Below are 16,647 nucleotides of genomic sequence, written 5' to 3' on the forward strand. Positions count from 1 at the left end.
AACAACACCGTAGAATACCATTCCACGTGAAGAAGGATGTCGAGACAGAATTACAGCGTCTCCATGAACTGGACGTAATTGAAGAGGCCACTGGACCTACTTCATGGGTAAGCTATATTGTGGTGGTTCCAAAAAAAGATGGGGGTGTACGCATTTGCATTGACATGAAGAATGGCAAATGAAGCCATCCAAAGAGTAAAACACCCAATGCCTAACGTGGATGACTTAATTACACACCTAAATGGCTCCACAGTATTCAGCAAGCTAAATCTCTCTAATGCATACGACCAACTAGAGCTTGGAGAATCTAGTAGATATATAACAACATTTGCCACACATGTAGGACAATTTCGCTACAAACACTTAGTTTTTGGAGTAAATGCAGCTTCTGAATTATTTCAAAAGGCAATTGCCGATCTACTTAGAGATATTCCAGGAGTCAAAAATATATCAGATGATATCATAGTTCACAGATGCAATCAGACATCACATGATATTAGCCTGAGAGACACACTGGAACGTCTACAGAGTGCAGGAGCCAAGCTGAAGAAAGAAAAATGTCCCTTCTCAGTGCGAGAACTAACCTTTTTTGGACATGTTTTCAGTGAAAGAGGAAAAATATCACCAGACCCGGAAAAAATATCAGCTATAACTAAGTGCAAATCACCCTATAATGTTAGTGAAGTTCGGTCATTCCTGGGCATGACCCAATATGTGGCAAGATTCATCCCACACTATGCCACAATTACCGAACCACTTCGACAACTAACAAAGAAAGACAGAATGGAGATGGTCAGAAATGGGAGAGTCAGCGTTAAACAAGCTGAAGAAAATTCTAACAGGAGCTGAAGTCATGGCATATTTCAACCCCAATGAAGATACCAACATTATGGTAGATGCAAGGTGCAGTTCTGACACAGAATGGGAAAGTGCTTTGCTATGCCAATCACGGATGTGGAACAACGATACTCTCTGACCGAAAGAGAGATGTTGGCTGTTGTGTATGCAGCTGAGCATTTCCATCTATACATATATGGAGTGAAATTCACCATCACTACCAACCACAGACCACTTCTTGGGATCGTGAAGAGCCTCAAGCCAACAATGATCAGAATCGAGCGCTGGCGTCTACGACTCATGCCTTATCGGTATAATCTAATTTATCAACCCGGAAAAGACGAACCCTGCAGAGTATCTCAGTCGCCACCCACAGACTATACCAGCAAGAGATAATGCAGCAGAAGCTTACATAAGGTATGTGGTTCAAAACACGATACCCAAATCTATCACCAATGAAGAGGTTAAATACGTGACAGAGGAAGACCCTCTGTTGCAGAAGGTGAAAACTTCAATTATGATTAGGAGATGGAATGACCTCCAGCTGTCAAGTTTCTCCCCATTTAAGGACGAACTGTCGATGCACAATGGTTTAATTCTTCGTGGTCACTGTCTGATAATCCCCTCTAAATTGAGAAAAAGAGTGATTGAAATAGCCCACCATACACACCAAGGCATCGTCAAAACAAAACAATTGATAAGGGAAAAGGTGTGGTTGACAAATTAGTGGAAGAAACCATACACGACTGCATTCCCTGCCAAGCCTCAAACCCAAAACACACACACACTGTGAACCGATACACTCCAGCCCTCTCCCAACTGCCCCATGGACTGAAATTTCGGTTGATTTTGCAGGCCCATTCCCGCCCGGAAGCTATCACAATCAACGACTATAGTCGCTTTCCTGAGGTAGAAATAATTCCCTCACTGTCAGCAAGTACAGTCATTCCCCACCTGAACATAATTTTTGCCAGACAGGAATACTCAACTGTTCTAAAGTCTGATAATGGACCTCCATTTCAGGGACAAGACTTCAGAGACTTTGCAATTCAGTCAGGTTTTAGACACAGGAAAATCACACCTCTATGGCCTGAAGCAAATGGGGAAGTGGAGCGCTTTATGCATACTTTAAAAAAATTTATGCTTGCTACCACAGTGGAAGGCAACGACTGGAAAACTCAATTACTTTCTTCGGCAATACAGAGCTACCACCACAAAAATATCTCCTTTCGAAGCCTGTACTGGCAGCAAAATGAATATCGGTTTACCTAATGCCATTGAGAGACCAGCACTAGGACCGGTACATGACAACATCACGAAAAATGACTCGAAGGGGAAAGAGAAAATGAAAGGGTATGCCGACAAAAACAAAAATAGAAAGCCAACACCCCTCTGCCTAGGAGACAAAGATTTTATCAGGCAAAAGAAACAGCCCCACCATACAACCCTAAACCATACACAGTCACACAAAAAAAGGGCAGCATGATAACAGCTCAGAGAAACCACGAAGTCACCAGAAACTCTTCTGTGTTCAAATGAGTAAGTTCGAACGCAATCCATGAAGAAGAAGAGTCCAACTCTGAGAGTGAATACAGCTCATACTTGCAAAAACAACACCACAGAATACCCGCAACCCAAATGGCTGATCAACTTTCAAGACGAAACTCATCACGGAAAAGACAACCCCCAGTCAAACTGAAAGACTTTATAATCAACTAATAATAGGACCATTTTTTTTCTTTAATATATTTCCTTGAACATATAAAATGCATGTTTTAATTCTTAGTTTTAAATCTCACTTGTAGTATATAAATAACTTTGATAATTTTCTAAAATAAATAAAAATGACAATCTATAATATCAAGAAAGGGAGAGATGTAATATCCATGACCAAGGGGAGATAACTCACAAAGGAGTTACTTCCCCTTGTGAAATATATAAATGTAAATAAACAGCTAACGAGTCAGTTCACATACTGATGTCGAGCAGTTAAGACCTATTCCAGTTTGTCCATTGTCTGTTGCCTCCACACCCGCGAGCCGGGAGAGGGGGGAATACTTTTGAACATTATAACAGCGTATCTGTTTCCATTTAAATCTGCTAGGGACTGGCTAGGTCCAAGTCAACTAGATATAATATAGTATTTGCCAACTTGTCAAGGTGTTTATTTCTACTTTAGCAAAAATTTAACAGAGCAATACGCAACATGTGGCTGAATAGAAGAACTTATGAAAACAAACGATCGTGAGATTTTACATCGAAAGGGCAATAAGACAATAGTTATCAGATTTCCAACATCACTAAACTGTTTTTTTTTTCTTCTTCCATTTCATCATTCGCACTTTCCAACTTCCTAATTTCCCCTAATGTGTTAGGAGCATTTTTGTCCACGCACAGGTCTCATAGCAGTGTATTCTTTAATTTCTTTCCCTCTTGTAAAACATAAATGCAAACTAAGCTGTTTACATATTTATTCCCATTTTGATAGGTGCTAAAAATGTTCACATAGTCTCTGTACTTACTAGCTTTCTTTCAGGTGCCTTTTTTATAGTTGTCTGTAATCTTTTGCTTCTTGTTCATTAGTAATTGCAACTTCATTATAAAATTTAATCTAGTATTTCTCTTAATCACTTTGTTACATAGCTTTATCATTGAAGTTCTCACTAGGGTTATCATAGAGGGGCACCAAATTGACGTTTGGTGTATAACATGAAAGAATTCCGTGTGCGTATGATCGTCTAGTTTCATATGCGGTTGTGTGTGTTCATCTCTAATTGTTCATATGCTTTTGTGTGTGTGTGTGTGTTACATGCATTTTCTTCGACATACCTTACTTCATGTGTCGTCAATGTGATCTATCTGGAATTCATCTTCTCTTGAGCGGGAGACTGGTACCTGTTAGACGAAGATTTATCACTCCAAGACGATGAATGGGTTTTATAGTTTTTTATTTACCTCCCAGATGTCGACACAGAATATGGAAGTAAATCTTGCTTGCTTTGAACACGTCAGCGTCCCCCACTCCCAGTGAAGGGGAGGGAACAGCTATTAAGCCGTCCGTCTTCTTCAAAGTCCAAATCCAGTCTCCAGATCTAGCCAACCTGGCCACGTCACTCATACATAATCTGGTCAGCTGACCCTCGGTTCTGGTAAACGTGTCTACACTCCACGTTTACTCACCTCTCTCTCTCTCAATCCATTCTGTAACATTCCTTCCCCCCCTTTTTATCAAAATGTATGGCGAAGGCATACATTTTCTACTTCCCACATTTACTAAGAATGGGATATATATGCTTACCCCACTGGCAAAGAAAACTGTCATACCTTTATTCAATAATTAATAACATATACTAAGTAAAATAATATCAACAATTAATACCATGTGGTGCTAATCCTTGCGCGCTCGAAGGTCAACAACTCCCTGTGACCCCATGGTCTCTTCATAATTTAAATCAGAATTTCAGGAGCATCCTTTACTCCCGTCGACACTACGCGTGATCGATAAATTCTCGGCAATCAACCGAATAATCAAATCGAGGTCCATCTGCCTCTTCAAAACGGACTATCATCGTCCTTGGCTTTACAGATCAGCTTTTCTTCCCATAGGTAGCACACAAAAAAAAATTTTCCCATCCCAAGCCTTATCCTATTCATCATAAGCCTACTCTTATTACTAGTATTTTGTGGGAAACAAAAAAAAACTCTTAACATTCGTTATGGTAGGTAGCCTTCTATTTTCCTAAGTACTTGCATACATATTTCATTCATCTTCTCTTGAGCGATTCGTAACATAATGACCACGTCAGCCATTGCACCCCCTCTGCCCCTTACGCCATGTCAGAGGGCATTTCATTTGCTCCCTGAAGTTGATTACAACTAGATCCGCTCACGCTGGACAGAATACATTCCGTTTACTGCTATGTCAGAAAAAACTTCTTTTTTTTCCAAAGTCGGTAAGCGCAACCTGCCTTGAAGACACATAGCTTCACGGAAAACATCGGATTTCCACACATGAAGTACTCAAAGTTGCTCCATGTTGATTCTACTCGAAATCAATAGACATCACGATAAAAAAAATAAAATTCGAATCACTTCTCGAGAATAATGAAATTAATAACTACCCATGTAATTCAACACCTCTCCAAAATTCTAACATGCTTGCCACAGAATTTAAATTCCATTCACGCCCCACTTTTTCTTTCATTTCTTCATCTAGTTTATTTAACCCTATATTTATCCTTTTTTTTTCTACCTTACTTATGTGGTCAAAACGTCACTCATGTCGAATAGAACATTTATTCTACATTTCGAAAATTAAAATTAATACCGACTGAACCTTTGACTCTTCCGAAACTTAAGAACTAGTTGATCCCTTATACATAACCCAGTAGTGTTTTTTTTTATTATTATTATTTATTACACTGTTTAAATCTTATTTATTTCTCTTTTTCCCAATTTTATTATTACTATTATGATTATTAATTAATTAATTAACAACACGTTCTTTCTTTTATTAATCATTCTTTCAATAGACCCCACAAGCAAAGATTCCACCTCCCCATTCTGCGAAAAAAAAATTACATGTCAAAGAACAAGAAAATTCTGCACAATACCGTTTGACAACACATCAATTACATAAAAATAATAAATTAAAACATACAAAAATATCCTATAAGCAATCACAAAGTCTCATCTCACTAATAACAAAATTCCAAATAACAAAACACAGATTCGTGGAAACCCAAAATTGACCACGTCATCAACTCCTGAGGTCGGCTGCATACCATTCCACAGAATTCAAAATTAAAGAAAAATCACAGTCGTTTACAAAAAATACCTAGACATTTACAATTAAAATACATAGTCATTTCCAAAATAAAATAAAACGACTCACTTATAAAGTCTCAGACAATCCTAACACATCGATGGAACTAAAATTGTCCATGTCAGAAAAAAATTCCTAAGAAAAAAAAATCGTACAATTAGTGAAAAAGGAAAAAAAAATCACATTTTCAGAACCTATCCATTGTTTTTCATTAAAAGTACATATTGTTTTTCAATAAAAGTTACACTTAGTTTCACAGTTTAAAAATGCAACAAAAATATTCATAACACCTATTTATGATTGACGTGTTTATCTTTTGGTAAGCTGAAAGGCTCATTCCCGACCCACACTGTTACTAAAGTCATATGTTCTATTTCTTTTTTTTTTTCTTTCTGGTTTACTCACTGGCTGTTCATTAAAACTTTACAATTTATTATCTGTATGTCTATCGTCATAGCTGTTTTTTTGTTTTTTTTTTCAATTTCTTCTATTGTTTTTTCTACTCAGAAACGTTCTTTTTTTTCTTTTCTTTTCTTTTTAACGTACCGTTCTACCCTTAATTCTTATTAATTTATCATATAAATATATCTATATATAATTTTAATGTGTCTGTCTTTTCTTCAGAACCATTTCTTTCTTTCTTTATAAGAGGTTCTTCATGTGTAAATGTGTATTTCTTTTCTTTTTTTTTTCTTAATTATTTTTCTAATTCGCCTAGTGTTTTAATGGACCCTACGTTGTATGTTGATTTGTATTTTTTTTTCTACTGTTCTTTCTTTTTTTTTTTTTTTTTCCAGACATTTTATTGTGTTTTTCTTGTCCTTTTTTTTTTTTTCCTTTTTTCCCCGTGGTAACCGAAGTTCTTTTTTTTCTTCTTTTTTTCTTTTAAACCCACCCTTGCTAGGTGGTCTGGTCAGTTACGGCACCAAATTGAACGTTTGTTACATAGGTTATCATTGAAGTTATCACTAGGGTTATCATAGAGGGGCACCAAGTTGACGTTTGGTGTATAACATAAAAGGGGAGGACCATAATTGTATTTGTTGTCATGGAATGATTATTATTAGAATGAAAGGAGATTAAAAGAATTCCGTGTGCGTATGATCGTCTAGTTTCATATGCGGTTGTGTGTGTTCATCTCTAATTGTTCATATGATTTTGAGTGTGTGTGTGTGTTACATGCATTTTCTTCGACATACCTTACTTCATGTGTCGTCAATGTGATCCATCTGGAATTCATCTTCTCTTGAGCGGGAGACTGGTACTTGTTAGACGAAGATTTATCACTCCAAGACAATGAATGGGTTTTATAGTTTTTTATTTACCTCCCAGATGTCGGCACAGAATATGGAAGTAAATCTTGCTTGCTTTGAACACGTCAGCGTCCCCCACTCCCAGTGAAGGGGAGGGAACAGCTATTAAGCCGTCCGTCTTCTTCAAAGTCCAAATCCAGTCTCCAGATCTAGCCAATCTGACCACGTCACTCATACGTAATCTGGTCAGCTGACCCTTGGTTCTGGTAAACGTGTCTACACTCCACGTTTACTCGCCTCTCTCTCTCTCTCTCAATCCATTCTGTAACAACTTTATCCACTTGGCAATGTGTTAAGAAGTTTATTATAAGAAAGAGAATCTAGTACATCATCTAAAACATTTTAACAAATAAGAACAATCAAAATGAGGAAAACAGTTTGAAATATGAAAATGATGTAAAGCCCGATATGCCATCTCAGAAATATTACCAACTACACAACTAAATTGTTATAGATTTTAGCTATTTTCTTTCACTTTATTAAAGTTTTGAATGCCTTCAAGATGATTTTAAGTGGAAGCGAATGTTCTTGGTTTTTAAAATATGTTGGTCTTCTGTTAAAAAATTATACTTTGAGATCCAATGATTAAAACATTAAATAAAAGTATCACTAGGTTATTGGTTTTGTTTAATCAATATCGAATATGTTTATATTCTTCATTGGTTTTTTTGATAAAAAATCTCATTTCAGTTTCAAAAATTTCTTCTTCTTTTTTTAGATATAAATAAATATAGATAAATAAAACGTCACAGGATATATAATATCAATATACAGATAAAATTTTCCTAAATATTTCATCAAATAGATCCTCAAAATGTCTTTAAATACTCATGTTTATATTGTTTTTGCATTCATTCAGTTTATTTTTAAAATGTTTTACATTAGTGCTATTTTTAACTTCATTAGATAATTTGTTAAAACCATAAAATGCTTTGAATAAAAAATCTTGTTAATGGGTTTCATGTTTAGAAATTTCATTTTCCACTGCATAATTATGTAAATACATTTGTTATATTATTTGTGAATCCAAATTTTTATTCCTATGTTCATACTTTTCTAATGTTATTTCTTCAGTTCCATTATGAAGAGCAGATAGAGAATTTAGAACAACAACTCCATCACTTTCAACAGAAATCCTCACTTGCAGATCATCCACACACACATCGCTTGGCTTTAGAAAATGAACTGGAAAGTGTAAGAGAGAGGCACCGTACTGAGACAGCAGAGCTTCAAGTCCAACTCAACCAACTACATGCAGCAGTTGATAAACTGAAAAAAGATGAGGGTAAGAAAAGTATTTACTCTATGAAATATTGTATTTACCAAATATTCTTATACCTTGTGTTAAATCTGGGTCTCTGAAAATGTAGTTTGTACCCCTGAATACAAGCAATAGTTGTAGGTTATTTTGAATGGCTAGTCGCCAGAACAAATTTCTCTTATTCACTCAAATGTTTGGTGGAAAGCTAATTATTTTTTGTCTAAGAAAAAAAATTGTTTTTCAGTGAAAAGATTTTTGTTGTTTTTTTTTTTTAATAAATTTGTGAGGAAAATGGTTCTTGTTACAGAGAATATTTACACCATGTATGTGCAATGTTATCACCCATTTTACTTTTTAAATATTCTTTGTAGGAAGGTTGCTTTATTCTTTATTATCACGGATATTTACACCATGTGTGTTTAATAGCGTCGAGTTGACCCACATTTTTTTGTTTGTTTAAATATCCGTGGTGAGCGTTTATGCAAGGAGATTGTAATAAGGGCAGTATGAAAACAGCGAGAGTCTAGGTATTAGTGTTTTCATACACAAAGAAAGCATTCACTCTTTTTTAAGCTGGTATTTATTGATATTTGGAGCTGTTTTTCAGTTAAAAACATCCAGTGAAAGAAATGTTTTTAGTTTTACTTTTTATGCAGTTAAACCGAATTTTTGATAGGAAAAATCCTACAGCAACATGAAGTGTTAGCAGTACTGAAAGTTTTTTTTTTTTAACATGACAAGTGTCTGTTGGCTTACTTTTCATTATTGTTGTTGTTGTTGTTGTTGTTTGTTTGAAAATGTTTTAGTTTTTTAAGTTTAAAGTGTACAGCAAAATTTTTTTCTTTTTGTTTTCGGTGAAAAAAATTTTTGGTGGTGGAACCATGTTCCAGTAGCTTCTCAGTAATGAGAAAGTGACGTTTGAAGATGTTTTCACTTTTCAGTGAAAAGTGTACCTGTCTTTTAAAACATTCCTTTTGTGTGTGTGTGTGTGACAAGTATGCAGTTAAAACTGAATTTTTGATAGGAAAAAATCCTACAGCAACATGAAGTGTTAGCAGTACTGAAAGTTTTTTTTTTTTAACATGACAAGTGTCTGCTGGCTTAATTTTCATTATTGTTGTTCACCGTTTAAAAAATAAAAAATAAAAAAATAAGAGGTTCATTCTCAGAAGGCTTGTGTTCTTATCATCAGGTCACCATTCTAGGGAAATGCTTGTAGGCATCCCCTAATTAAATAAGTAATTGTTAAGCATAAATCATTGAATAAAGAAACAAAACCTCTATAAACAAAATAATAAAAGGATTTAGACGCTTATGTCAATGGATCATCAAATCTAAGGGAGATAACCAACATAAACATAGCAAAAATAAGCATATTTTGCAAGATATAATTTGGGACGCTGAAATAATCACTGGTTATGTCTTTGGTTGTGGTTGCACCTCGGGCTTGGACACTGAGTGAGTTATGTTGAGTCTGGAGAGAGAAGTTTGGGACATATATGTTCCATGTGGAGTTGTTGTCAGTCCAAGATCTGGGAAAAAGGAGTGTGTTTTATAAACTTGATCATGTGACTGAGAGCTGACTTCTGATTGGGCAAGCCAGGAAAGATATATTCAAAATCTCCAGCTGCAAGAATTCGCTCCTACTTGTGTTCCTTGCAATTTCATCTGCTACTTATCTGCATGGTTGTTTAAGATGACAACTAAATGAGATAAATGATTTATTGAGTTGCAATCTCATTTCATATTTCCTCTTTTCTTTCATTTCAAAATATTTCACCACTAAAATGTAAATAAATAGATTTTGAAAATTTATTATTACATATTCTAATAAAATAATAATCATTTAAATGTTTATAATATTTTGGTTTACTAATTCAATACTGGCAATGAAAACTGGGATTATTTCAGATGCAACATAACCATTTACTAATGGTTGGAATGTTGGATTTTCAAAAATCATTTAGATGCTTGGAAAAATTGTTAATTATAACAATACAACAAGAAGTTAAACCCGTGCTGAATTTTTAACATTATAGGGTGTGCCAAATCTGTGAAGAAAAAAAATTTCAACATTAGAAAATAGGATTTAAAGACAAAAACTTTTGTTTGAATTGAGCAAAAAGTCTTCAGACCAAAGTTTTGAAATTTAAATCATTTGACCACTTGAAAAAAAAGAAAAGAAAAACCAACAAAAAGCTCTATTAAATTTTTCTTTTTTTTATCATTTAATCAGGAACATAAAATAAGTTTCAATAAGCTTATTTGTTATCTCACTTAGAAGTTAAGAATTTATCTTCCAATGAGAAAATCTATGACTGTATAAAAAATAAATATACACAGAAAAGTCTGTAGCTTATTTTAAGTGATGAAAAATGGAGGAATTTTAAAGTACTATTTTAGAAATAACAACTTAATTGAAGAGAAATTCCAAGATAGGTAACTACACAAGAAAAAAAGAAAAATAATAAAAATAAGGTCAAAATAGTGAAGATGGATGCATTTTCACGAAATGCTATTTGGAGCACTATCAATAATTTTAATTTATGACCCTGAAAATGAAATTACATTTCATGAAATTACATGTTCAAAGCTATTTTGTATAAATACTAAGACAATCTATGATACATGAAACTGGGATCCACAACTGTGGGCAGACATATAAAACTCAAAATTAATACTAAATAATAATTACTAAGAAAAGTTCAAGTAAGGAATTTCTTAGTAATGTTTTGCAATTAGCAACTAGATATAATATTAGGAAGCAGCTTACTAAAATTGATTTATTCCATTAAATCAAATGCAAAAAGTACAAAAATGTAAAAGAACTAAATTCACAAAAAAATTACTTTATTCAACATGAATTGGGCATATTTTTGATATTTAAAAATTCATTAGTCAATTTATTCATATCGACTACTTAATTACAGAAAATGACATTATGCAATGAAAAAGCAAATTCAACATTTTACAAAATCAAATACTTTTATAAATAATGTTTGGAAAAACAATTCTGATATTTTACCAAAATTTGTTGCCTATGCAATTTGCTTTTACAGAAGATGAAGAAAATGCTTATTTTTTCATGATACAATAATACACATTATACACAGTATTAATAATAAAATAAAGCCAAAAAATATGTAAAAAGTAAAACTATCTGTTAACTGCTTGGAAAATTGTTCATTATTTTGTTATATAAATATTTTTATATTATAAATAATATTTTAAGATAATTTCAAAACTTTTAGTGCTGGTTCTTTAATTAGGTGAACCAAACAGACAATATTTTTAAAAAATATATTGAACAATATAAATTCATGCGATTTTTTTCATATTGAAACGATACATATCAGAAACTGATATAAATATTTTTGTCAAAGAATGCCTTCAAATGTTCATTTAAAAACAGCCCTATAATGAAGTTTTACAGTATATTTTAAGGAGCATTTCTAAAATAATTAAATTAAATTTACAGAATTTAAATTCTGACATTAACTTTGTAGTAATAAATAACACTATTAATAAATTGTCTTTTTCAGTCATATTCTCATAGTTTGAAGAACATTTTAAAGTTATATTTTTAGAGCAAAATTATTTTGAATGTTTTAAAATTTTATTGCAAACAAAAATATACTTTGAACATTTTTAACAAGATTTAACATAATTTAATGAATTTAAAAGTAAAAATTCAAGAAGCTGATATTTCTGTAAGAAGGAAAAGCATTTTCTCTTAAAATTCGACATGAAATTTGAATTTTTATGTCAAATTCTAAAATAAATTGAATTAAGCTTTAAGTGTTGTTTAAACCAATAATCAACTTTATTTAACATTTATGCAAATATCAAACAAAATTCAATGGTTCATATTTGTAGAATTAAATCAATAGTAGTTATGCTTTTTAACAAAAGAAATTATTTTTCTAATACATTCATTACTATGAACAGTTTTTTTTTCTAAGAAAAATATAGGTTGTTACAATTTGTGACAAATTTCCTAAAAATTTATGAATAGCTTATAAAAACAAAACTAAATATAAATATTGCAAATTTATATGAATTAATATTTATACTTCAAAATTATTCAATTGAAAAATTCTGATGGTAAAAAGATTTGTTATTGAATACCCAGCCATGTCAGAATTGACTGTAAATAACACCAAACCACTCATCCTCAGTGAAAGAAAAGATATGCATGCAAGCTTGTATTACAGGTTGCTTTAATAAATAGCTATAGGGGTTTGTACAAATGCAAAAAATTACCTTTCGGAGTTAAAGTTGCATCAACCATTCTCCAACAACTAATAGGCATGTTGCTTAGTGGATTAGAATTTTCAACAACTTATCTAGACAACATTTTGGTGATCAGTAAAAGCAGTGAGCAACACAAATCACATGTATGTGAAGTAATCAAAAGAATTCAGATTTAAATTGAAGAAAGGTAAATACTGTTATTTTCTGGGAAAATATCTTAGTCAAATTCTAAACAAATATGTGAGAAAAGCAAGTGTGAAAAAAAAAACCATGCCAACTCCTAAAAATGTATCATTACTACAAATTTTTCTTAGTTGAGCAAATTATTACAATGTATTTATTCAAATTATGCACCATTTTTGGGTGTTTCATACTGAACTATTAGAATAAACATATTCATCCTGGATCAGGAGATATCAGAATCAAATTTTGATGCACTAAAATCCAGATCTCAAAGTCATTGTAGCTACTAATGCTAATTCATATGGCAATAAAGCTTGCATATTACACATAATGGAAGACAGATCACTAAAACCTATTGATCATGTGTCTCAAACATTGCTACCTACAGAAAAAATTTACTCAAAAATCAAGAAAGAAGCATTGAGTATTATCTTTGCAGTTACCAAATTTCATTGTATCATTCACAGAAGGCACTGACCATTAACTACTTTTAACAACTTATAGATTTACCTACACATACAAAGGAAATTTTTTAAAAAATGGTACGTAATGAATTTTAAAAAGCAAAATGAAATGAAAGAAAAAGTGATAGTGAATGTTAAAAAGCATTAAAAATAAAAGAAAACATGTTAAAAGACGAATTTTGGAAACACCTAAAAACAAATAAAAATAGGGAATATGATGAGCATGAGGAAAAGAAAAGGTGTTGGACAATGAATGTCACAAATCATAAACAACAAAAACAAAGTTAGTAACATGAATTTTAAAAAGCATGAAGAAATAAAACCAGGAAGTAAAAAATGAATTTCAAATACTATGAAGAAATAAAAAAGGTTGTAATAATGAATTTTTTAAAGAATAAAGAAAAAAGTAATAAAAATAAATTTTAAAAAGCATAAAGAAAAAAAAATTTTTAAAACATACAGAAATAAAAAGTTATAATAAAATGAATTTAAAAAATCATAACGAAATAAAAAAAGGTAATAAATACTAATTTTTAAAAGCATAAAGAAGTAAAAATATTCTAAAAAATGAAAACAGCAAAAAGAAATAAAAAGGTAATAAACATAAATTTGAAAAAGCATAAATTAAATAGGTAGTAAAATAATGAATTTTAAAAAGTGTAAATCAATTTGAAAAAACGCTAAATGTTTTGAAGAAAAGAAAATATTAGAAAAATATGAATTTTAAGAAGCTTAAAAGTACATAAAAAAGTAATAGCTGATTAATTTTAAAAAGCATGATATGTAAATAAAAATGTAGCTTATTAATTTTAAAAAGGATAAAAAGTAAATAAAAAAATTAGTAGCTGATAAATTTTAAAAAGCATGAAACGTAAATAACAAAGGAGTAGCTGATTAAATTTAAAAAGCATAAAAATAAAATAAACAGTAGTAGTTAATAAATTTTAAAAAGCATAAAAGTAAATAACAAAGTAGTAGCTGATTAATTTTAAACAGCATACAAATTAAATAAAAAGTAGTAGTTCATTACTTTGTAAAAGCATAACAGTAGATAACAAAGTAGTAGCTGATTACACTTAAAAAGCATGAAAGTAAATAAAAAAGTAGTAGCTGATTACTCTTAAAAAGCATAAAAATTAAATAAAAAGTAGTAGTTGATTAAATTTAAAAAGCATAAAGAGTAAATAAAAAATTAGTAGCTGATTAATTTTAAAAAGCATAAAAACTAAATACAAACGTAGTAACTTATTAATTTTAAAAATCGTAAAAAGTAAATACAAACGTAGTAGTTGATTAATTTTAAAAAGCATAAAAGTAAATAAAAAAGTAGTAGCTGATCAATTTTAAAAAGCATAAAAAGTAAATAAAAACGTAGTAGCTGATCAATTTTAAAAAGCATAAAAAGTAAATAAAAACGTAGTAGCTTATTAATTTTACAAAGCATAAAAAGTAAATAAAAACGTAGTAGATTATTAATTTGTAAAAGCATAAAAAGTACATAAAAAAGTAGTAGCTGATTAATTTTAAAAAGCATTAAAAATAAATAAAAAGTTGTAGCTGATTAATTTTAAAAAGCATAAAAAGTAAATAAAAACGTAATAGCTAATTAATTTTAAAAGGCATAAAAAGTAAATAAAAACGTAGTAGATTATTAATTTGTAAAAGCATAAAAAGTACATAAAAAAGTAGTAGCTGATTAATTTTAAAAAGCATAAAAAGTAAATAAAAAGTTGTAGCTGATTAATTTTAAAAGGCATAAAAAGTAAATAAAAACGTAGTAGATTATTGATTTTAAAAAGCACAAAAAGTAAATAAAAACATAGTAGATTATTAATTTGTAAAAGCATAAAAACTAAAAAAAAGTAGTAGCTGATTAATTTTAAAAAGCATGAATGAATAAAAAAGTAGTAGCTGATTGATTTTAAAAAGCGTAAAAAGTAAATAAACAAGTTTTAACTGATTAATTTTAAAAAGAATAAAAAGTAAATAAAGTTGTAGCTGATAAATTTTAAAACGAATAAAAAGTAAATAAAGTAATAGCCGATTAATTTTAAAAAGCATAAAAACTAAATAAACAAGTTTTAACTGATTAATTTTAAATAGCGTGAAAAATAAATAAAAAGTAGTTACTGATTAATTTTAAAAAGCATACAAAGTAAATAAAAAAGTAATAGCTGATTAATTTTAAAAAGCGTAAAAAGTAAATAAACAAGTTGTAGCTGATTAATTTTAAAAAGCATAAAAAGTAAATAAAGTAGTAGCTGATTAATTTTAAAAAGCATCAAATTAAATAAAAAAGTAATAGCTGATTAATTTTAAAAAGCATAAAAAGTAAATAAAGTAGTAGCTGATTAATTTTAAAAAGCATAAAAAGTAAATAAAGTAGTAGCTGATTAATTTTAAAAAGCATAAAAAGTAAATAAAGTAGTAGCTGATTAATTTTAAAAAGCATCAAATTAAATAAAAAAGTAATAGCTGATTAATTTTAAAAAGCATAAAAAGTAAATAAAGTAGTAGCTGATTAATTTTAAAAAGCATAAAATTAAATAAAAAAGTTGTAGCTGATTAATTTTAAAAAGCATAAAAAGTAAATAAAGTAGTAGCTGATTAATTTTAAAAAGCATAAAAGTAAATAAAAAAGTAATTGCTGATTAATTTTAAAAAGTATAAAAAGTAAATAAAAATGTAATAGCTGATTAATTTTAAAAAGTATAAAAAGTAAATAAAAATGTAATAGCTGATTAATTTTAAAAAGTATAAAAAGTAAATCAAAAAGTAATAGCTGATTAATTTTAAAAAGCGTAAAAAGTAAATAAACAAGTTGTAGCTGATAAATTTTGAAAAGGATAAAAAGTAAATACAAAAGTAATAGCTGATTAATTTTTAAAAGCATAAAAAGTAAATAAAAACGTAGTAGCTGATTAATTTTAAAAAGCATAAAAAGTAAATAAAAAGTAGTAGCTGATTAATTTTTAAAAGCATAAAAAGTAAATAAAAACGTAGTAGCTGATTAATTTTAAAGAGCATAAAAAGTACATAAAAATGTAATAGCTGATTAATTTTAAAAAGCGTAAAAAGTAAATAAAAATGTAATGGCTGATTAATTTTTAAAAGCATGAATAAAAAAAGTAGTAGCTGATTAATTTTAAAAAGCATAAAAAGGAAATACAAAAGTAATAGCTGATTAATGTTAAAAAGCATAAAAAGTAAATAAAAAAGAAATAGCTGATTAATTTTGAAAAGCATAAAAAGTAAATAAAAAAAGTAATAGCTGTTTAATTTTAAAAAGCATAAAAGTAAATAAAAAAGTAGTAGTTGATTAATGTTAAAAAGCATAAGAAGTAAATAAAAAAGTAGTACCTGTTTAATTTTGAAAAGCGTAAAAAGTAAATAAAAAAGTAATAGCTGTTTAATTTTGAAAAGCGTAAAAAGTAAATAAAAAAGTAATCGCTGTTTAATTTTAAAAAGCATAAAAAGTAAATAAAAAAGTAGTAGTTGATTAATTTTAAA

At 30.0% G+C, this 16,647-nt stretch overlaps 1 protein-coding gene across 21 annotated transcripts in view; it reads left to right on the forward strand.

The window, feature by feature from the left end:
* The window catches only part of LOC145291308 (centrosomal protein of 162 kDa-like), a 927,819-nt gene that overhangs the window by 656,795 nt on the left and 254,377 nt on the right, over positions 1 to 16,647 (forward strand). For all 21 annotated transcript variants that reach the window (XM_080137033.1, XM_080137018.1, XM_080137021.1 and 18 more), the window contains one exon: positions 8,050 to 8,260. In XM_080137033.1, the coding sequence (XP_079993159.1) occupies positions 8,050 to 8,260 (211 nt within the window). The remainder of the gene's footprint in view (positions 1 to 8,049; positions 8,261 to 16,647) is intronic.

This window comes from Euprymna scolopes, chromosome 12 (genome assembly GCF_053919585.1).
Source record: "Euprymna scolopes isolate OS-2025 chromosome 12, ASM5391958v1, whole genome shotgun sequence".
NCBI classification, from domain to species: domain Eukaryota; kingdom Metazoa; phylum Mollusca; class Cephalopoda; order Sepiida; family Sepiolidae; genus Euprymna; species Euprymna scolopes.